Source organism: Aegilops tauschii, chromosome 3 (genome assembly GCF_002575655.3).
Source record: "Aegilops tauschii subsp. strangulata cultivar AL8/78 chromosome 3, Aet v6.0, whole genome shotgun sequence".
In the NCBI taxonomy this organism is placed as follows: domain Eukaryota; kingdom Viridiplantae; phylum Streptophyta; class Magnoliopsida; order Poales; family Poaceae; genus Aegilops; species Aegilops tauschii.
Window position 1 is genome coordinate 175,672,360 of NC_053037.3, and position 20,909 is coordinate 175,693,268.

At 43.8% G+C, this 20,909-nt stretch overlaps 4 protein-coding genes across 10 annotated transcripts; 2 read left to right on the forward strand and 2 right to left on the reverse strand.

The window, feature by feature from the left end:
* Positions 1 to 928: 928 nt before the first annotated feature.
* LOC109775438 (uncharacterized) lies at positions 929 to 10,526 on the reverse strand. 7 transcript variants are annotated; one of them, XM_040403746.3, is made up of 7 exons: positions 7,158 to 10,526; positions 6,818 to 7,070; positions 5,506 to 5,602; positions 3,666 to 3,966; positions 2,220 to 2,339; positions 1,955 to 2,020; positions 929 to 1,864 (listed from the first exon to the last, which is right to left on the reverse strand). In XM_040403746.3, exon 1 carries the CDS (start codon positions 10,489 to 10,491, stop codon positions 7,234 to 7,236), a length of 3,258 nt encoding a protein of 1,085 aa, XP_040259680.1. In that variant the 5' UTR covers positions 10,492 to 10,526; the 3' UTR covers positions 929 to 1,864; positions 1,955 to 2,020; positions 2,220 to 2,339; positions 3,666 to 3,966; positions 5,506 to 5,602; positions 6,818 to 7,070; positions 7,158 to 7,233. The 7 variants fall into 7 exon arrangements, with proteins under 7 accessions (XP_040259680.1, XP_040259679.1, XP_040259681.1 ...); XM_040403745.3 differs by having other exon boundaries at positions 929 to 2,020; positions 7,176 to 10,526; XM_040403747.3 differs by lacking the exon at positions 2,220 to 2,339.
* Positions 3,523 to 5,480, forward strand: LOC109775440 (peroxidase 49). Its single transcript, XM_020334191.4, has 3 exons — positions 3,523 to 3,890; positions 4,432 to 4,623; positions 4,719 to 5,480. The coding sequence occupies exons 1-3, from the start codon at positions 3,666 to 3,668 to the stop codon at positions 5,301 to 5,303; spliced, it is 1,002 nt and encodes a 333-aa protein (XP_020189780.1). The 5' UTR covers positions 3,523 to 3,665; the 3' UTR covers positions 5,304 to 5,480.
* A 218-nt stretch (positions 10,527 to 10,744) lies between the features above and the next one.
* LOC109775437 (mediator of RNA polymerase II transcription subunit 27) lies at positions 10,745 to 15,776 on the forward strand. The gene is made up of 7 exons (XM_020334183.4): positions 10,745 to 11,087; positions 12,571 to 12,732; positions 13,631 to 14,084; positions 14,854 to 14,913; positions 15,006 to 15,074; positions 15,223 to 15,266; positions 15,362 to 15,776. Exons 1-7 carry the CDS (start codon positions 10,780 to 10,782, stop codon positions 15,501 to 15,503), a joined length of 1,239 nt encoding a protein of 412 aa, XP_020189772.1. The 5' UTR covers positions 10,745 to 10,779; the 3' UTR covers positions 15,504 to 15,776.
* A 101-nt stretch (positions 15,777 to 15,877) lies between these two features.
* Positions 15,878 to 19,626, reverse strand: LOC109775436 (cyclic dof factor 2). The gene is made up of 2 exons (XM_020334182.4): positions 19,248 to 19,626; positions 15,878 to 17,711 (listed from the first exon to the last, which is right to left on the reverse strand). Exons 1-2 carry the CDS (start codon positions 19,410 to 19,412, stop codon positions 16,260 to 16,262), a joined length of 1,617 nt encoding a protein of 538 aa, XP_020189771.1. The 5' UTR covers positions 19,413 to 19,626; the 3' UTR covers positions 15,878 to 16,259.
* Positions 19,627 to 20,909: the final 1,283 nt, after the last annotated feature.

The following is a 20,909-nucleotide window of genomic DNA, read 5'->3' on the forward strand; positions in this document are numbered from 1 at the left end:
TGATGTATGAAAGCAGAGAGCATGAAAAATCACTTAACTTTTATTTATTTTTGAAACGAGGCAAAAAACTTGCCATTTCATTGATTAAGGAAGAAGGTTTTAGACAGAAGCCGCAAGCGGCAAACGAAGGAAAATTACTCTCACGGCATTACAATACTCAAGTGCTTGGCACCCGCCAAAACCCTAGTGCAAGCCTGATGAACTGTTATGTGTTTATAGATTTAACTGGAGTCCCAAAAACATAACAAGTTGTATGAACTTTCAAACACATGTTTGATATGCATGTACAAAAAGTAGTTCCATATTATTTCCGAGGGTGATTAGGCAAGCTCCAAGATGTCCAGGAAGATTCAAGGAAATTCCAGAACGTTTCATAATTGCTTCAGCAAGCCTCGGCAGCATGACACAAGTAAAAGTAAGTATGTCACACGTGTATCCGATTGCCATGGAAATCAAATATAAGAGAGGAGTATATTACTACATATAGTGAGAGCAGGATATAACCGCATTCGTAACGACAGGGCCTAATTTATTGCCAAATTGAAGTGTGACTAAGATTTGTTCTAAGCTGCGGAATAACCGCATCGTTCTGTATATTCATAATACACTATGTATATCTTTCCTTTTTCTCCAAATTTACTTCTTTTATACGTTTATCTTCCTTTTTACGCAATGTAACTTGGCATAGCAGATACGCAGCCACGGTGTCAAATATTCACACAGCGCATTGCTTAAAGTGCTGGTTTCCAGAATCACAAAGCTCCTTAGTCAAGCCAACTACACTTCACAAAAAGAAAAAGGAAAGCATGGAAATAAATTTTAACCATGTCTTGGAAGCTAAGGGCCTTCTCTGATATTCAACAAAGCAGTGATCAACTTGGCTACCAGTATAAGCTACTGTTATGATAACGATGATCAGCAAGGCGTCTATGCTAATGTATCTGATTAAATACTTGCCCTTTTTCATAACACAGGTCAAAAGTCTTCTATGCTTAACTGAGTATGTTTAACATCAAGAAAAGTAGATTTCACCTAGTAAAACTGTCAAGTAACATCATAGGGAAGCCAAATATGATAATGAGAAAAAACAGAGTACTTTGAAAGAGCTTTGCTTAATAATGTTCTCTTTCTACAAAAGCTTGCTTAAGCAGACCGGGGTTGGTAAAGGGAAGATCAGACAATACATTAAGGCACTCTCTAATCAATCATTCAGTGTAAAGTCCTTTATTCAGGGAACAAGTTGTAAGAAATCATTGGCCAATTACATTGGAAAATCTGTGTTGGTTAACTTCTAAGAAACATGTGGGACCTGTTCAAGATTTGCCTTTTACTTCTACAGTAAGCATGATTGGTGTGGAGTTGAGAGTTGATTGCAGGAGGAGAATGGGGGGAAAGGGAATAGGAAACAATTATGACTCAGGATCCTCCTAACAGCAGAAGTCAAATGAGCAGGCACTCTTATATCGCTTTAGTTTCCTCCCAAGGTTTTTTAGCAGTAGGGATACATGCCAAGGGGAGGAATCTCATGTTCAACATCGACACAATGAAACTGCTGCTAGATATGAACTTGAAAACTCCTAGCTACTATGAATTTTCTTTATGCTCATTCTGTCCGTGTTAGTTTAGCTAGGATATTAATTTGCAAAAAAAAGAATATATGACAGTGCTAGGTCACAAATTGGTCTCCACATTTATGTACTTTTCTTTCTAAACCAGAAAACGGTTCCCACGCACACACGTAGCATAAGCATACCTGCAAGTCATATGCAAAGTCCCTGAATCTCTGACTCTCTGGCAGTAACAACCACAGCTGTTGTTTTCTTCAAGAAACGGCCACTGCTATGTGCTGTGCAGAGAAACAAGGCTGCTGGGCCCAGTGACAAAACTTAGGAACAGTTGAAAGTACTTCCAGGAACCTGCTCCCGGCATCAATCAATGTAGGCCATGCAAGTACCTAACGCAGATTCATCACGCATCCTGTGCCTCCAAAGTTGGTACAATATCGCACATCTCCTTTGACCTGATCAGCATCCATGCACGTGTGTTAGCTAGGGAAATAAGCCCCAGGCTGTACAGAAGGCAACATGTCACACACGTTCTCTGGCCTTGGCCATTAGATGAGCCATCGAAAAGTTTCAGTAAGGTGGGAAAAGTCACCTAACTCAGCATGATTCTACGATAAGACACAACAATAATGTCCTAATGATCTTAGACATTACCCTTCATCTAGAAAACCTGCATTTCTTTTAAGGCACCACGCTGCTGTAGCGGCATACTTTTATCCACAAAGGCGTGGGATACGAATCCCTGTTCCCATGATGACCAATATAAAAAAATCCCTGCATACAGTCTTAGCGTTAATCAATACCTTCTTACCTGTAACGATACTTATGTATAACAAAAGTACCAGTATTAATTAGGAAGCAAACCTCTCGCTTTTGGTTATGCCATTTCGTGTACTTTGGCAGCTTGGTTTCACATATGATATATGATGTATTGCCATGTGTATGGAGAGGTTCCTAGAGACTTATGGTTTGTTAGGGGTGGGCCTACCGTGATATAGAAGGTTAAAGTGAGACATCAGACCGATTACTGATCTATTGTAAGATTGTACATGCCTTGGTAAGGTAATTCAAACCAGTAACTGTAACATTCCGATTCAATCACTGTAACATTCCAACTCACGAAGGGTGAAACTAAAAAAAAGGCAGCCTGGTGCACATAGCTCCCGTTTACGCAGGGTCCGGGGAAGGGTCCGATCACTTTGGGTCTTTCGTACGCAGCATTTCCCTACATTTCTGCAAGAGGCTGTTTTCAAGACTCGAACCCATGACCTCATGGTCACAAGGCAACAGCTTTACCTCCAAGGCATGGTCACGAAGGGTGAAATTACATGATCACAAATTTATGTGATTAGTTCACAAAGCTATTGTGTATGGATATGTTTGTTGAAGACATTCTGTACTCGCAACTTTGCAGAACTTTCATAAGAATAGTTGTTCTTCAAGTGGTGATGGTACTATTGATATTTCATCAGTGTTACAGTGTGCATTTGTATTAACTCGTCAATAAAATAATTACTGAGTTTAAAGTTTAAACTTTTATAAGAATCTCCATCTACACTTGTCTACCAAATCACCAAAGCTTAAAGTTCGAGTAACTACAACACCAGAAATGAAGACCGAAACATGACATAGGGCATAGCACCTTTGGAAGAAAATCAGATGATTTAAACCTTTGGAGTTACTCCCTCCATTCCTAAATATATGTTGAGATTCCAATATAGACTACATATGGAGTAAAATGAGTGAATCTACACTCTAAAGTAGGTCTATATACATCTGTATGTAGTTCGTATTGAAATCTCTAAAAGGACTTATATTTCGGAACGGAGGGAGTACTTGATAGAAGAGTTATTGTCGAAGCAGTTGACAATGCCTGGTAGCTCACTTATTTTATACGCATCGTCTAACAACCCAGCTGCCCTGCAGCATCTCACAGTTCTTTCCCAGAAACCACCCTTCTTTCTCTTCCCTACATGCGCCTCATCCTCCTACTATATAAACCACCCCATTCTGCACCTCATAACCCACAAGAGAAGTAGAAACAAACAAATAACAAGTCTCTTCTATTACTTGTAACAAAGTGCAGCTAAGGACACTTACATGGCGACTTCCATGAGTTGCCTGCTGGTGCTATGCCTTGTCTGTCCCCTCCTTGCTGGTGTTGTACGTGCCAACCCATGGTACGGCTTGTTCCCACAGTTTTACGACCACTCTTGCCCGAAGGCAAAGGAGATTGTGCAATCCATCGTGGCGCAGGCTGTTGCCCAGGAGACCAGGATGGCAGCATCCTTGGTCAGGCTGCATTTCCATGACTGCTTTGTCAAGGTCTCTGTTTCATCTTTCCTGTAGTATCCTTTACATTTTTCTACACCGCTACAATGATACTTGCTGAACATAGTTCCTGCAATGTAGTACAGAAAATTACTATTTCATTGTGAGTCTGTGACTAATAGGATAAGCTATGCATTTTATTTCTGATCTTACAGCAGTTCCAATGCTCAACTAAATGCCTAAAGTGTTATTTTTGCTATATTTGTCCTTCATATGGGGAACCTTGTCCTCAGGAACATGGAAGAATCTGTAGTTCCTAGGCTAAACTTTTAGTTTTACCTATGATAAGATAGCCTGCCTACAATGCCCATACGACCACTACTTATTGTCTTGCGAGTCCGTACCATGATTGCTTTTTCCCCGAAAAGATGGCGATTGCTTAATTCAAGTGCACAATAATTGGCACTCTCCATGCAATGCTCATCCTTCACAAAATGCATGTACCTGATCCAATGAAACTGCTATTTCGTTGCATGTGCCCAATCTGTGTAGTACCAGTAACTTTTTCTGACATTTTTTTTCCTTCTGTGCATAGGGGTGCGACGCATCCGTGCTACTGGACAACAGCAGCAGCATAGTCAGCGAGAAGGGGTCCAACCCCAATCTGAACTCCCTCCGGGGGTTCGAGGTTGTCGACCAGATCAAGGTCGCCCTTGAGACAGCCTGTCCCGGTACTGTCTCCTGCGCCGATATCCTCGCCCTTGCCGCCCGTGACTCTACTGTCCTCGTATGTGCACACCAAAAATAATTCTTTCCCAGATAGCACGGGTTAAACAATGCAGCCAGTATTTGAGATTCTTTGGGACCCAAATTAACCTGCAGGTTGGTGGCCCTTACTGGGACGTGCCACTCGGCCGCAGAGACTCTCTGGGCGCGAGCATCCAGGGATCAAACAATGACATCCCTGCCCCCAACAACACCCTACCCACTATCATCACCAAGTTCAATCGCCTCGGTCTCAATGTCGTCGATGTCGTCGCCCTCTCAGGTGGCCACACCATCGGCTTGTCCCGCTGCACCAGCTTCCGGCAGAGGCTGTACAACCAGTCGGGCAACGGCCTGGCCGACAGCACACTGGATGTGTCCTACGCTGCGCAACTAAGGCAGGGGTGCCCCCGCTCCGGCAGCGACAACAATCTCTTCCCACTCGACGTCGTCAGCTCGACCAAGTTTGACAACTTCTACTTCAAGAACATCCTTGCCGGTAGGGGTCTCCTCAGCTCTGACGAGGTCCTGCTTACCAAGAGCGCGGAAACTGCAGCACTCGTGAAGGCGTACGCGAATGATGTGCATCTCTTCTTCCAGCACTTTGCACAGTCGATGGTGAACATGGGCAACATCATGCCACTGACCGGGTCACAGGGGGAGATCAGGAAGGACTGCAGGAGGCTCAACAACGATCACTGAGTTACTGAAGCTCCTGTAAGTGCTGAATTGTGTGTGAAGTTGGCGCCATATTTTGTTTGAATAAGCAAGTGTGGTTGTAATTTTCGAAATCGCTTGATCATTTGTGTTATGTAATTGCATTATGAAATGTGTGTAATAATAATTCAATATATAAGATGAGTTCACTTGTTTGCTTTAGAGCTGGTTGTTTGACATAACTTACCAAGTTCTCACTTCCAAATTCCACTCATGGCACACATCCACCTATTGTTCAACAGCTCTCGTGGTACTCCAGCTGTGCTGACTTCAAGATTTATCATCTGTCAAAATAAAATGGATCAAAAAAAAAGTTAGTCTTTCAAGATACTTATAAATTATTGATTCAATCTTGTTATGCCTCCAAGAAATATCTTGGACGGTTATGTAACCACTAAAACTAAATATGACTTGACCAAGTTTGCGCTGACGACCACTAGGATACACCACATCATATTGCTGTGCCATACTAGGTTCATACAACAAGTAAACCTCCTAATTTCTAAATGAAGAAAATCAGGTACATGTGATTCTTTTCAGCACAAGTTGTTCAAAGCTGGCAGCAGTGTTATCTTTTGATGACAGCTGGAGAAAGCAGGATGCCAATCAAATTGGAACAAGAGCAAATGAGGAGAAGTGCCCAAAAAAGAGGAGTCCAGTCTCCTCCCTTGCTCATCGGAAGAGCAAGCAAGGAATTATCACACAGTAAACTAGTCATACCAAGTTTCACCATAGTAATCAGAGATGCAAATCATGTTTGCAAAAATAAATTCAAGGATCTGTGATGTTGATATTTCATCAAACAGATAGGTATAGGGCAACTTGCATTGCAAACCCTCAGTTCCTGCTTTCATACTACACTAGTATTGTTAGAACTCATGGACGAGAGGTGTAATCATTACCGAACAGGATACTTGGTTCCAGCAGAGAGGAATTTATTTGTAGACTCTATGCTTGAAGTCACTCATTAGCTGAGAACCACCAGCTCAACATCCAGAGAAACTGGGAGCAAACTAAGGCATTTCATAAACTGTTTGCTTTGGGGAATTATTTTTTGAGCTTCTTGTGTCAGGGGTTCATGATATTTCTTTACAACACCCAAAATGACACGTAGGTTTCTTGAGAATCATTGTTTTAGTCATGTTTATCTGAAACCAGTCAGTTCCAAGATAGTTCTGGGTAACCTCACCCAATTGAATTAAAAGTTTTTTGAAAAAGTAAAGACCATCTAATAAACGGGCGCATAAATCTAAGTATAGAGCAAGGGTGATTGTGTTCAGTTCATATGTAAAAGGTGCCATTTTCAGAAATTTGTACAGGGACAAATGGAAAGGCAGACTAGCCGCTTTAACATGTATTTACAGAATCTGTATGTGAAGCAGGAGACAAGTGCATCATTACATTGTCAAAGATTCCAAAGGAAACATATTCGAATAGGGCTAGAAAGTGAAAATAATAAGACAACGAGGGAACAAAGAGCATATACTTAAACTAATTACCTGCAGGTCCATTGCTCTTACAAGCTTTCTGTTTGCACCATTTTCTCTCGTGTGGTGTTTTTTTTTATCACCAAGCCTTGGTAGCTCTACTAGTAGTTTACTACCCTCAGTTGATCTGATTAGCCGTTTAAGTGCATTTCTTGCACGAAGAAGTGCCACTGGTTTCCTCCTTTCTCATGCCCTACCCAGTGTACAAGATCTTCTGTTGCCAACTGCCAGGATGGTCAATGATGTCAACAAATATTTGCTTCACCTACAAAACACAGAATGCATATTAACAAAATTCTCGAGGATGCATTATGAAGCCTCAGTTATATCTGCAAGAACATGGTGTCCTTACGAGAGTTGCTTTGCTTACAGAAGATGATGCAATGGGCCAGAAGAACTTCCCTAACAGATTGCACCGGTCACCAAACTTAACCAGAATTCCGAATCATTGCTTCAATTGCCTTATTGGCCTTAACCAGCTCCCCTTTCGAGCAAAGGGAAGCAATAGCAGGATAATATGTATCAAAGTCGTCATAGAAAGACTTCCCTAGCAAATTGCCATTGTCAATATCAGTATTATCACTTCCTGTGCATAAAGTATCAGTTCTCTCTGTCATGGGCTGCAGTGTGCTTTGGGAACTTCCGTGGAGGCAATTGCTAGAAACATCAAAATCGGCAACTTGTTCTGAATCTGTTCTAGGATCACAAGCATCATCAGTTCTCTGCAGCTTCTTGAGCTGACCAAGTGTATTAGAACTATTCGAATCTGAAGAGGATACAGACATGAGTCTCACTTCACTTAGGATAGTCACAACCTCATCGATCTTCCCTTCCTCGCATGCAGAAGACAGAAGAGCAACAAGAGATTCTGTTTCAACCTCATATCCTACGCTGTTTATTAGCTCAACAACTTGTTTGGACTGAAACATCTCCCTCAAGATGCCCCTGGACTCTTCCATCCTTCCTTTTGCATAGAGCCCTTTGACCAGGCTCATAAATCCAACAAAATCTGGGGCCATCTCCTTACAATGGTATTCATTAAAGAAGCCTAATGCAGCTTCAGTGTCACCTTTCAAACAATGCCCACAAATAACTGCGCCGAGTGTAAAAGCATCCGGATGTAGACAAAGCTTCTCAAAACGAGACATAAGCTCAAGCGCTTTTTCAGCTAAACCATAGTTACAGTAACCACTTATTAACATGTTGTAAACACGGGTAGTGGGTCTGATACCTTTGTTGGACATTTTCTGAAACAATTCATATGCATCATCTAAGAAACCTTCTCTGCACAAAGCACCTATAAGTATACTGTAAGTTATCATTGTTGGAAGAATGTCGCTTCTTTCTAAGTAATCAAAGAGCCTGAATGCTTCAGTAAAGCATCCGTGCTGGCACAAACCACTGAGAACAGAGTTATGGATGATAATGGTTGGATGAATCCCTTCTCTTTTCATGCTTTCACACAAGTCTAATGCCTTCACAAGATAACCACCTTTGCAAAGGCCCTCCACTACTATAGAGTACATGGCAAGATCCACAGAAAACCCACTTTGTTCAGCTTCCTTGAGAAAATTATATGCATCCATAATTTCACCTTCTTTCTTTAGTGCAAAGACAGCTCCTCTTAGAACACTGATAGGAATGCTGCCACTGTTCATGTTACTTGAAAACCGAATAGCTTCACCAACACCCTTCTTGCTGAGGTGGCAAGACAGCATATTAATCATTCTAGGTTCATGCAGGCCATGGATCTTAATGAACTCACTTAACAATGGTTCTACGACCTGTTCATTTCCATTGCGGAGTAAGCTCTTGAGTAGCCTGTAGAATGTTTTGCTTGATACAGCAAAGGCTTGTGTTCTGAGTATCTTGTAAACATATAATGCTGCCTGGCAACAATCCCTGCTGCTTAAGAAATCAGAAGCATAATTGCAAACAGATGAAAACAAGTCCATTTCTAGTTCATCCATCTTACGAATGAAATTTAGCACACCTTCTTCACCACCTTCTTTGAAATTTGCATGAATCAACTTCCTGTAAGTACAGGAATCAGGCCTTAGTTTTTTATGAATGAGATCATAGAAGACTTGATCAGCAATGGTGACCTTTCCTCCATTACATAGTGCTCCAATCAGGCCATTGTGAACAACAGTACTGGAGAATGATGTATCTTTCTTGTACTCATCAAACAACTCAACTGCCCTATCAAAATCCCCAAGTTTACACATCATGTCTATGAGTGTATGATAGGTGACGGTATTAGGGCTTAAGCCCATATCACGCATTCTATGAAACAAGCTGCAGGCATCATCCACCTTCTTGATCACAAATAATGCTTTGATAAGTACATTGCATGTGACAACGTCAAGTGCAATCCCACTACTCTCGAGCCTAGCCTTTATCGCCATAACACCGGTCGTATCCTCTTCCTTAATGTAACCGTGTAACAGAGTGCTATATGTGAAATTATCAGCAGTAACACCTTCAAACATTTCCGCGGCCTTGGTAGTTTCACCAGCCTTACACAAACCATTTATTACTGCATTGTATGTCACTGTCCCAGCTTTTACCCCCTTGCTCTCCATCTCTCCAAGCAAAGAGACAGCCTTATCCAAATCCCCCTTTTTGCACAAACTGTCGATTAAAATTGAATATACATACTCATCCACCACTACACCTGTTTGTTCAAGTTTCCTCACTATGGAAAAGGCATCCTCTAGCCTATTCCTCTTGCAGTAACCACCAACAAGTGACGTATAAGTGATCAAATTCGGCTTAGCACCCCGTCGCTCCATCTCATCTATGAACCCCTTCACTTTCTCCACACTACCTTCTCTACACATCCCATCAATAACAATAGTGTAATTAACCACATCAGCTGCAACACCCTTGTCTAACATCAGCCGATGCTCCCGCAACCCTTCCATCAACAGGCCACTGCTCATGTATCCATGAACCAAGCTACTATAGAACATCGCATCACCCACCATATCCTTCCGTTCCATCTCCCTTATCAGCTCAGCCACGTCACCAATTCTCCCCTGCCTCCCGAGCAAACTCACAACCGCAGTCAGTGTCACCAGGCCTGGCTCAAACCCTCTGACCTCCTTCCTCACTCTATTGTAGAACTCCAAGCCAGCCTCGGCCTTGCTGGCCTTGGAGAAGCCAGAAATGATCGCACTACAAACACGGTCGTCGACCTGACACCCCCTCGCTGTCATTATATCGAACACCTTGAGCGCCCCGGCCATGTCCCCACGGGCACACAACTCAGATATAATCGCACGATAGGTGGACGGGGAAAGGACAGCTCCGTGATCCTCTACACCAGCGGAGAGCAGCTCCAGCGCAAGGCGAGGGTCGCCACGCTGGGCGCAGGCCCGGCGGAGCAGCGCGTCCCAGAGGCGACGGGATGACGACGCCGACCCGGCGAGAGCGAGACGCCGAGCGGCGTCATGGGGGAGCGCGGAGTCGAGCAGCGCGGAGGCGGCAAGGAGGTGGGTGCGGGCGGTGGGGCGCAGGGAGTTGGCGAGCGCCTGGGAGGCGAGGGCGCCGACGAGACGGTGCCTGCGGCGGCGGAGGAGCGCCGCGAGCATTCGGTCCACATGCTGCTCGGTGATCGCGCGACCGAGCTTAACGAGCGTCGGCAACGGTAGCGTAGGGGGTTCGCCGCCGGGGAAGCCCATGGCCGTCGGCGGTTGGCTGCTGCCGCGGTGTGAGTGCGAGTGGGGGGGGGGGGGGGGGGGAGTGGAACGTTCAAGCGCCGCAGTGAAGCGGCATTTGGCGGTGTCGTTAGGGCTGGGCTGTATCCGAGCTCACTTGTATTTGAGTCATGGTATCGGCCCATGAGCTTGGTTTAACAGATCTCTTTGGGCCTCAGTTTCCAATAATGGGCCGACTCTAGTAAATGGCCACAAGGTTTAGCCAGTCCACCATGAGACAACTCCCGCATCTACTCGAGCAGAGGAGAAATTATGATGCAGCAGTCGCAGGCGACGGTGGCGGTGGCCGCACCGGCGGCGGCGGCGGCGCGCGCGCACGAGCCAGCGGGCGGGGACGCGCCGCCGAAGCAGGTGGCGCAGGCGATGGAGCGGCTGGGCCGCGCGGGCAGGATCATCGCGGACATCCGGCTCGGCGCGGACCGCCTCCTCGAGGCGCTCTTCGTCGCCGCCAGCGCGCCGCCGGACAGCGCCCAGCAGCACATCGAGAGGAACGAGGAAGTCGTAGCTAAGGAGGAGGTCTCCATGCACCGCCACTTCGACGACCTCCGCGCCCTCGGCAGGTACTCGACTCCGCCCGCGCCCACTTTCTTCCATCTTGATCTGGGAGCTTCTTGTGAGCTCCCTTGGGTGGTTGTATCGTTTGGTTTGGGAAACGAATTTCCGCTGGGATGGTTTCTGAAGCGTCTGGACAACAGCCACTGTCCCATCTTCTGCCGGTATGCCTAGGGGAGGCCGTATGCCTATGCCCTAAATCTAAATCAGGACATTGTTGAAATATAGTGGAAATTAGTAATGTTTAGATTATGCTGGGGAAATTGATGCCTGTGATTCTGGCTAAGCTAATTTGAGTTGCGTAGCTGACTTTGCAAGAAAATTGTAACTCTTGAGGGTTTGGTCATTCCCTAGATACACATATCATACTTTGAATTCTATAGCTATTTTTTGCGGATCATGTTTGGACTTTAAAAGTAATTTGGTTAGACAGAGTTACTGTCAGCTAGATTCTGATCTTCTTTTGTTCTGCTTGGCCTAGTTTGTCCTCAACAAGGAAAACATTTTGTGTGAAATATCCATGAGAAAATTTGATAACTTCAAACAAATGTATTGAGAGGTTTAAAGTGAGATTGTGCTCTGATTTTGACAGAATCTCAGTAATGTTCCTTCCTAAGCCCCTCAGGTAGTCAGGTCTATGTTTTGCTTAATCACTCGACTTTGATCTAGATGTTTTAGGTGTTTGTGGCCTTTTCTGGGGACATAGCGTGATCTATTAAATTGGGATAATTCTAATTCTGTATAACACATGTTTTATACCTGGCTGTTTTGTTTAACTGCTGTGGCTAGAACTAGCGTTTAGCAGCTATTGCTTCAGTGTGACCCACGGCCATAATTTACGCTAGAAAGTCGCCCTACAAACATATTTCATCAGAGCAACATTTATCATGTTCAGCAAGCCCTGTAATTTTTGTATTGGATAGGAAATTGTGAACAGTTTGATAGTCTGCTTTGTGGTACTGCCTGTATGGCGCATGAACGGCTGCAGCAATATAATGTACTTATCCACCTGCACATCTTTACCTGCACATCAAAGATGTGCGAGTTGTCAATCCTTATGAAGCTGTGAAGTTACTTGTTAATTAATTGTAGTTTTACATATATGAGTTAAGTTTTGAGAAAACTCTGAAGTTACTAGATAAGGCTAATAAGCCATGTGATTTGACTTATGGGTGATGAAAGCTGTAAAGGTATCTGGAACCAATGTGAATAAAGTTCAGCAGCATACTTGAAAGTTATGAGTTAGTCACACTATTCTCCTACTGAACTGAAGTAAGCATTTATATTCATAAAGACATCATAGGTTATGTGATACCAAAATTTCTTTGATTCTTTTTGAACTTTTCAAGAGTAATCCCACATTTTTTTTCATCAACGGTTGGGGGATAGTCATTTAAAGGTTCAACTGTATCCAAAGTATCATGTATTCCTTTTTTTAACATTTATTTTGTGGTGATTAATTCATTTTATTTATTTTTTTCTGTTAGCAAGGCAATTGGAAGAGTCTGGGGTTCTAAATGGGGCCCTTAAAGCTCGAGGAAATTCTTGGGGCTTGCACATGCCACTTGTGTGCCCAGATGGTGCTGTTGTGGCATATGCTTGGAAGCGTCAATTGGCAGGCCAAGCTGGCGCATCAGCTGTTGACAGAACTAGGTGAAATTCATTACTTCCATGATGTTTGCCTTACTCTTGATTTGCTATTGATGTGCAACATTTTCTTCGGGAAAATGTAGAAAAACATCTGTCTCAATGTGTTCAGATTAAAAAAAGTATATGTACAGGCCTTAAGAAACCCACTGGGAACACAATGTCTGTGGAACCAAGAATGAGGTTACGATGTCACCCGAACTGTACTTATACTTCGATAGTGTTTAATAGATGATGGACACCTGGTCTCTGCGCACTTTTGTGTTATTTCCACATCCACCAAGAGGTGAGCTGGATCAGCAATCATGGACCACCGGAGGTGATACCATAGACCTTATCTAGGAGAGTGGCATGCGACACTTTCACCAACCATCAGTGCGCTAAAAGGAACTCCCTCTGTAAAGAAATATAAGAGTTTTTAGATCACTAAAGTAGCTTACATTCTTTAGTGATCTAAACACTCTTATATTTCTTTACAGAGGGAGTAACTGACAAGCCCACCTTGATGCTAGGCGACGCCCTGTCACCTAGCCAGTTTATCCCACCCAGGCGGGCCCCTAGCCTGCTTGCCTATTCAGCAATTAGGTGCTAGGCACTGTTTTACAGCCCGACTAGCGCCTAACGCCTTGGTGAACATGGCCAACCATACAATCAATTGAATGTATATTCAATGTTTTTTGTATAGTGTTACTCTCTAAAATACGATGATAATTTCTGGATCTCTCACTCACTCACTCCCTCTATATGTGGTTATGCGCGTACTGGTTTATGCCTAAATGGAGGAATTGCTCTCCCGATATTATTTCTTATTTTTTCATGCATACAATTTCTAAGTGCTATATACCTAAAAACTTGGGAGGAAGCTTTTGGTTTGGGATTCATCTTGTTTCAATGTTGTTTTCAGGTTAGCTCTCAAGGCCTTCACTGACCAGAAAAGAAGATTCTTTCCTCATCTAGAAGACGAAGTTCTTAACCATCTCCATGATGGTGAATCTGGTATTGCTAAAAGGCCAAGGATGCCTGCGGGCAATGGAGAGCTGGAAGAAAAAACTTTGTCCGAGATACTTAAGAATCTAGAAAATGAAGTACCCAACATGAAAATATCCACGTATCGTCGTTTAGATTGGTCAAAAAGAGCTTCATCATTAGCATCTCTGATGGATGATGACTTTGTGGATCCATCTAAGGAGTTGAACCTGCAAAATATGGGAAAATTGAGACCTGGTTCTGTGACGACTCCGATAGATCAGGTTGCAGTAATTGAGTTGCTGGTTCCTTCAATATTTAGAGTTGTAGTGTCATTGCATCCTGCAGGATCTGTTGATCCTGATGCTGTGGCATTCTTCTCTCCAACTGAGGTAAGGATGTCTTCCAAAAGCTGACTCCATTCATGATTCATCACAGTTTTGAACTTTGCGTAAGCAGACAAGCACTGGTGCAAGAAGTGTGTGTTCACTACCGTCTCCAGTCCAGAAATAACTGATGTACTCCCTCCGTTTCTTTTTAGTCCGCATATAAGGTTTGGTCAAAGTCAAGCTTTGTAGAGTTTGACTAACTTTATATTAAAAAATATAAACATTCACAATATGTAATCAATATTAGCAGATGCACCATGAAACGTATTTTCATACTATATAGTTTTATTATTGTAGATGTTCATATTTTTTATATAAAATTTGGTCAAACTTTGTGTAGTTTGATTTTGACCAAATCTTATATGCGGAGTAAAAAGAAACGGAGGGAGTATTGGACTTGGACAGAGTCTTAAGATATAACTTTAACCACTAACTTCTACTATAGTACAAGCATAAAACCCAAGAAAGATGTAATATTTTGGAAATACTTTCCGAGACAAATATGTACATATGATTTTTCAAGTTTCCGATATATGTTAAATGGTTTGGCAGTCAAAGTTATAAATTTTTGACCGAAGGTATGTCCAAAACACTGCTTCTTTGTGAACTGGAACGAGTACCCAATACCATATAAGTAGTTGCTTATGTAGCAAGATCACTTTCTGTGTCTTAGCATGTTCCCATTGATACACTTAATAGGCAAAGTGAGCATTCTTTTTGATAATGAGTGGGCAAGATATTATTTCTGACAGATGCAGTTATCCTCTGTTAGGGAGGAAGCTACCTTCATGCGAGAGGCTTGTCGGTGCATCACGTCTTTAAGCATGTGACGGTAAATGCTTCTTTTATGATCTTTGAGCTGATTATTTGTTCCCATAAGAGGCATTCGAAGTGAAGCATGGGTGTACTGTTGTGACTATGCAGGAGCATGCTGACAAGGCATTGCAGTACTTCATCAGTGTGGAACCCAGTAAAGCACTTTCTATGTTATTGGTGAGTTGCAGCAAATTTTAGTCATTGAGATAAATATACTGTACGGCAGTAATCCAGTTATTACCAAAACTTATCGCTAGAAATCCATTGCTACAATTCTACCTTGCTTTTGTTTAAGGAAGTACTAACAGATGCAAACCTTTTGCAGCGTTGGATTGCTGATTATCAGACTCTATTTGCAAAACTTTGCAGGTAATCCCCATTAGATATGTAACTTGATTTGCATCATATCATCATCAACCATTTCTCCTGTACAGACAAGTAACACTGCATTATTTGTCATGCAGTAAATGCCGACGGCTTCTGCTCATGGATAAGTCTTTGGCTTTGCTTCTACCCCCGGTTCACCGCCCCTACCACCAGATCTCAAGCATTGGTTCAGATCATCAGGAAGCCTATCACATTGGATGTTCTTCCTATGATGCCTGACGCTTCTACGCACTATGGACTTCTAGCTAGGATGTTTTCTAACACCGTCACCCGACTGTATTTGTGATATACCAGCCTAATCCGTAGGACGATGAAAATGTTGAAGTGAATTTTTAAGAACTATAAACGCTTGGTGATCGAGGAGTTACTCTGTTTGCATTTTCACCTTACCTGTGTAAAACCTGTGTATCTCATGAGCAGAAATTGTGGTAAACAGATGTTGCAAATTTTGATAATTCTTATGCACTGAGCTTTAACTGCTCTGTGAAACTATTTGGGCATTCATTGTTGATTTGTTTGTCGCTGCCTGAGAAATAATTATAGAAAAGTATGCATATGTATAAAAGAAACTTCAAAATGGCGGCGTGAAACACTGGAATAATTATCTGGAAAGGAGTAACTGCGCTCGACATCTCAAACTGTTTATTGATAGTACTATAAATAGTCTTCATCAGTAGCAATGTTAAATTGTTACAGCCCGCACCGAAATAATAGGAGTGGCAAACCAGGTGATTGTACTCCTGACTTAACCTAATTACATTGTTATAGATAACCAGTTTGTCAAATATTTACAGTACAAACCTCTCAAGTTCGTTCTCATGAAAGCTCTTTGCAAGCTCCACTGCAGGTTAGTGGCTATTCAAAAAGCTCTCCTTGGGTCTTTTCCCATATCGCAAAGCTATACTATTATGTACAAATTTTACTACAGGACAAGCTGTGTTGCCAAAATGTATTAGATAGGCAACAGCCATCAGTTTAAGAGCTCTCCTGGAATGACTGCAACCGAGAAAACGCTGCGGGGTTCGCCTGTAAAGCACGGGCAGGGCGTGCATCTGCTGGCTGGCCCTTGCTCTCACCCTTGAACTGGAAAGGCTTGAAGACGCCAGGGTCTCCAGGTTTGATGCCAAGAGTTGCCCATATGGAACTCTTCGCTGCCTCGTCGGGGTCATCGATGCGGAGCGTCTTGGGAACCCACAGTGATTTCTCTTCCTTGTCATCTTTCTGTGGATTGGGGTCCCTGGAATGCTTCCCCAGAGTAGGAGACCCATTGCCTGAACAGCTGCTGTTGCTTGACCCAGACGGCGATATGCACCCGTTGGTCCCGACCCATGGTGTGTTCCATGCCGCGGCTGGCCAGCTTGGTAAGCAACCCCAGAGGGCAGGCGGAACAAGAGGATATGGAAATGGGGGTGCGGGAAGTCTTGAGCCTGGCATCATGGGAGAGTTCATCCATGGCGCCGAACTTGTGCTACAGCTTTCTGATGGAGAAGCAGATTCTGGCATACTTCCACCCGGCACCATTACAGGAAGGTTGTTCCACCCCATGCTCCATGGGTACATGAAAGGAGCTCCAAGGTAATACTGAGGCACCGGACCAACCCCATTACAGTAAGCAGGCGCTCCGTTCTGACCAGGCAGGACTGCGTTTGCAGGTAACCCATTGTTTGATGTGGTAGACGATGCGCACGAGTTATCTTCCCTGGTTTCATCTCTTGGTACAGATCCAGCATTGGTCACATTCTGCTCTTCAATGTTCAGCACCGATACCATCGATTCACAAAGTGGCACCTCAGGCCCAAACTTGAGAACTGTTTCACTTCTACTGGCTGATTGTGTCGGGATGGAAGGTAGAGATGCAAGGACTTCTGGGTTCACTGTGTTAGAGATGTCTACTCTAGACCCCAGTAGACAATCAGGGGCCATCAACAACTGACGGTAGTGCAGCGCTGAATTCTTGCTTTTGCGCCTCCCAGCACCAACAGGTACATTCCTCATACTCCCCCCTGCAGTCCAATACCTTTGGCAATTCTTACAGAAGTGCCTAGGCTGATTAACATTGTAGTTGTTGTAATAACAGAACTTTGTATCCATGCTGTTGCACCGAGGGCAAGGTATAATCTTATCTGGCTTCTTGAGCACCTTATCCTGGCCTGATTCGTCATTTGATTTCTTCTCATTCCCCTCCTTAGGGTCTGACGCTGCTTTCTCTTCAGTATTGCTTATCTGGGCCTGGTCATCTTTCTTGTGGTCCAAGGTAGACGAACTGGCTGTTTCTGCATTTTCTTTGGCTTGTGGTGCATCAACCTCCATTTCGTTGTCTTTTCTCTCTCTTGGTTCATCACCCTTCGTTGCACTATCTTCTTTCTCTTCTGGCGCATCCACCTTCATTTCGCTATCACCTTTGTCTTCCATTTCTTTGTGTTGTTCCTATAAGGTTGCAACACGAGATACTGTCAAAAGAGTACTTCAACTCAAACAAAACTGAAGTTACTGTATTTAACATCTTACAGAAGTGAGAACATTATGTTTCTGCAAATGCACCAACAGGTCTAAAACATGACCATAAATCGGATCAACTATAGTCTTCATAGGGAACAATATTGGCTAACAAAAGATCTGAGGTCTTGGTTATGTTACCACTCCACGCATAGAAAACTTGGAAGCATTGTGTTGTCAAATACTAACCAAAACTAACATAGCGTGCGCATTTAACCACGGTAAGACAGCTTTAAGAAATCTGCAGAAATTCATCATGGGGTTCAAGTTCGGCTGCTTGAACACAAAATTGAAATTCGATCAGCTTAGCGCAACGGCAATAGACACTTGTAAGTTGGGCCAGAAAAGAACAAACAAAGATGTACTGTACTACGTATGGTGACATATGATATGACATACAAATTTTCCGTCCCCTGCTTTAACAAGATCCAAGGTATTCTGGGCCTGGTGTTAAAAATAGAAGCTCCCTGGTGACCACTCCTGAACAATTGAAGATGAGAAGCCCCTTGAAGGACCACCGCATGCTCAAAACAAGCTGGATTTTGCATGGATAGCTTACTACTCTGCACTCCTAACTGATAACCACTTCTGAGGAAGCAGCATGACAACATCCTACCAACTCTGTTGTGTCCTCACTCAGCCATCTATATGTAGGCAACATGTGGTATGCCATCTCCTGTTCATGCACCAAATGGAAGCGATAACTAATTTTTCAATTTACTCCAGCTATGGTAATAATTCCATGTCCAATTTCATTCCATCTTATCGAAATAAAGAGTATCAAAAATGAGAAGAAAAGAAGGCAAATGATATACAAAAATGGTTTGCTGGTTCCCAGGCGACCAAGAAATGGCTACTTCGAAACAAATGTTCGATTGGGTCATCAAGATTTGCGCAAGTGCAAAACTATGACAGTAGTATCTTGATCAGACGGGCAGACGGCTAGTATAAAAATGAATAGACGATTATTAATCCCCATTAATCAGCATCTCCCTCACAGCATGGTAGTACAATTATTGTACCTCCGGACCCCACAGCTCGGAGACCTTTCGCTGCAGCTTTTTTGGAAACAAAGATAGAGCCCAAATAGGAGAAACCGACGTCCAACTGTGCCTGGCCAAAGAGATTACCCCTCCTGTACTTTTGGACCTATCCATTCTGAGATCCAGACGAAACCCAGTCTATTTTATCATCCTGCGGGTCACCTGATCAGCATGCACATCCTCGCCGTTTATCTAAACCTCGAGTCCACTCTAAAATTCTAAACCTCGAACCCACCCTCGTTCTCCAATTCGATCGCTGGATTCTAAACATTTTGCAGTAATTTTTATTTTTTGTTATAAGTATTTTGCAATATGTAGACTCTAAACATGATGAGACGAAGGCGCGCCTCCTTGATTTCACAAGGAAACCGAGGAACATGCATATTGAAATTGCCGATCAAACAGAAGCCCTCCTTGAGCTAACCTTATTATTATCAGCCTCTGGCTCGGCCTCCGACGCCGGCGGCGGCGGCGGTGGGTGTTCGGAGCCGGCCGTCGCCTCCGCTTCCGGCGGCCCGGGCGCAGCGTCAGGAACCAACGGGATCACCCGCCCGAAGAGCTTTATGCCGGAATCCATCTGATCCGACATCCTCGATCCCACCCGCGGACCCGGCAAGGATCGATCGCGGGCTGCCGCTGCCTCCGCTATTGCCACTGGAAGTTGAGCGAAGTTGCGAGAGAGCAACCACCGAGCTGGTGGAGGGAGAGGAGAGGAGAGGGGGGCTAATGGATATAGCTGCTACTCTACATGGGGAATATGGGATTAAAGTATGAAGCCGAAGGGGCCAAAATAAAAGGTACTAGGGGTTTTGAGAGTGGGGACTTCTTTTATTAAGAAATGGGTTTAATGCAGGCGTGTCCTCTACTAGTGTAATAGTTGCACATGCATCCCCATGAATGAAAAGATATAGTTCCGGGTACACCGGTTATTCATGAGATCGTTTTGCCAATGGATATATTACGAGCATCTGGAATAACTAGTGAATTACAACTCTATTGTATTGCAATTGGTGCATTGATTTTTGCAGCGTTAATGCTTTTTGCTAGTTGGTTCCATTATCACAAAGCCGCTCCCAAATTGGCCTGGTTCCAAGATGTAGAATCCATGTTGAATCACCACTTAGCGGGATTATTAGGACTTGGGTCTCTTTCTTGGGCGGGGCACCAAATTCATGTATCTTTACCAATTAACCAATTTCTTGACGTTGGGTGGATCCTAAAGAGATACCACTTCCTCATGAATTTATCTTGAATCGGGACCTTTTGGCTCAACTTTATCCTAGTTTTGCCGAAGGAGCAACCCCTTTTTTCACTTTAAATTGGTCCAAATATGCAGAATTTCTGACTTTTCGCGGAGGACGAGATCCAGTAACCGGTGGTCTCTGGCTTACCGATATTGCGCACCATCATTTAGCTATTGCTATTCTTTTCCTAATCGTAGGTCATATGTATAGGACCAATTAGGGAATTGGCCATGGACTTAAAAATATTTTGAAGGCTCACAAGGGCCCACATAACAAGGCCATAAGGGTCTTTATGAAATCTTAACAACGTCATGGCATGCTCAATTATCTCTTAACCTAGCTATGCTAGGCTCTACAACCATTGTTGTAAGAAAAGGGGTTTCCCCCCGCTTTAGATTATAAAGTAACCATCCGATACAACGAGCTTGCTGGGGCCGCAACACAAACAAGCCAAAAAGAAAAAAAAGAGAGAGAAAGAAAGAGAAATAAACGCCAACGACGGCAGATCGACAAAAACAAAGATGGCCGGCAACCACTGCACCCTCCGAAGAAGTACCACCGCGCTTCTAGCACTCCGAGGCGTCGCGTACCAGGCATCACCTTCAAGAAGGAATGCGACGACGACGCCACTGCTGCCCGGACAAGTCCAAGGGTTTCCCCCGGTACGCAGAGGGCAGTAGGGAAGGGGTATATCCGACGCCCTTCAGGAAGGTATGGCGGCGCCCACAGGCGCCACCGCATCGATGACGGACGAGCCGCCAGGGATTTCTCCCACCCAAACGACCACCACCACCCCGGACGATCTGAAGTGCACCACCAGAACTGTCGCCCACCAACATGTG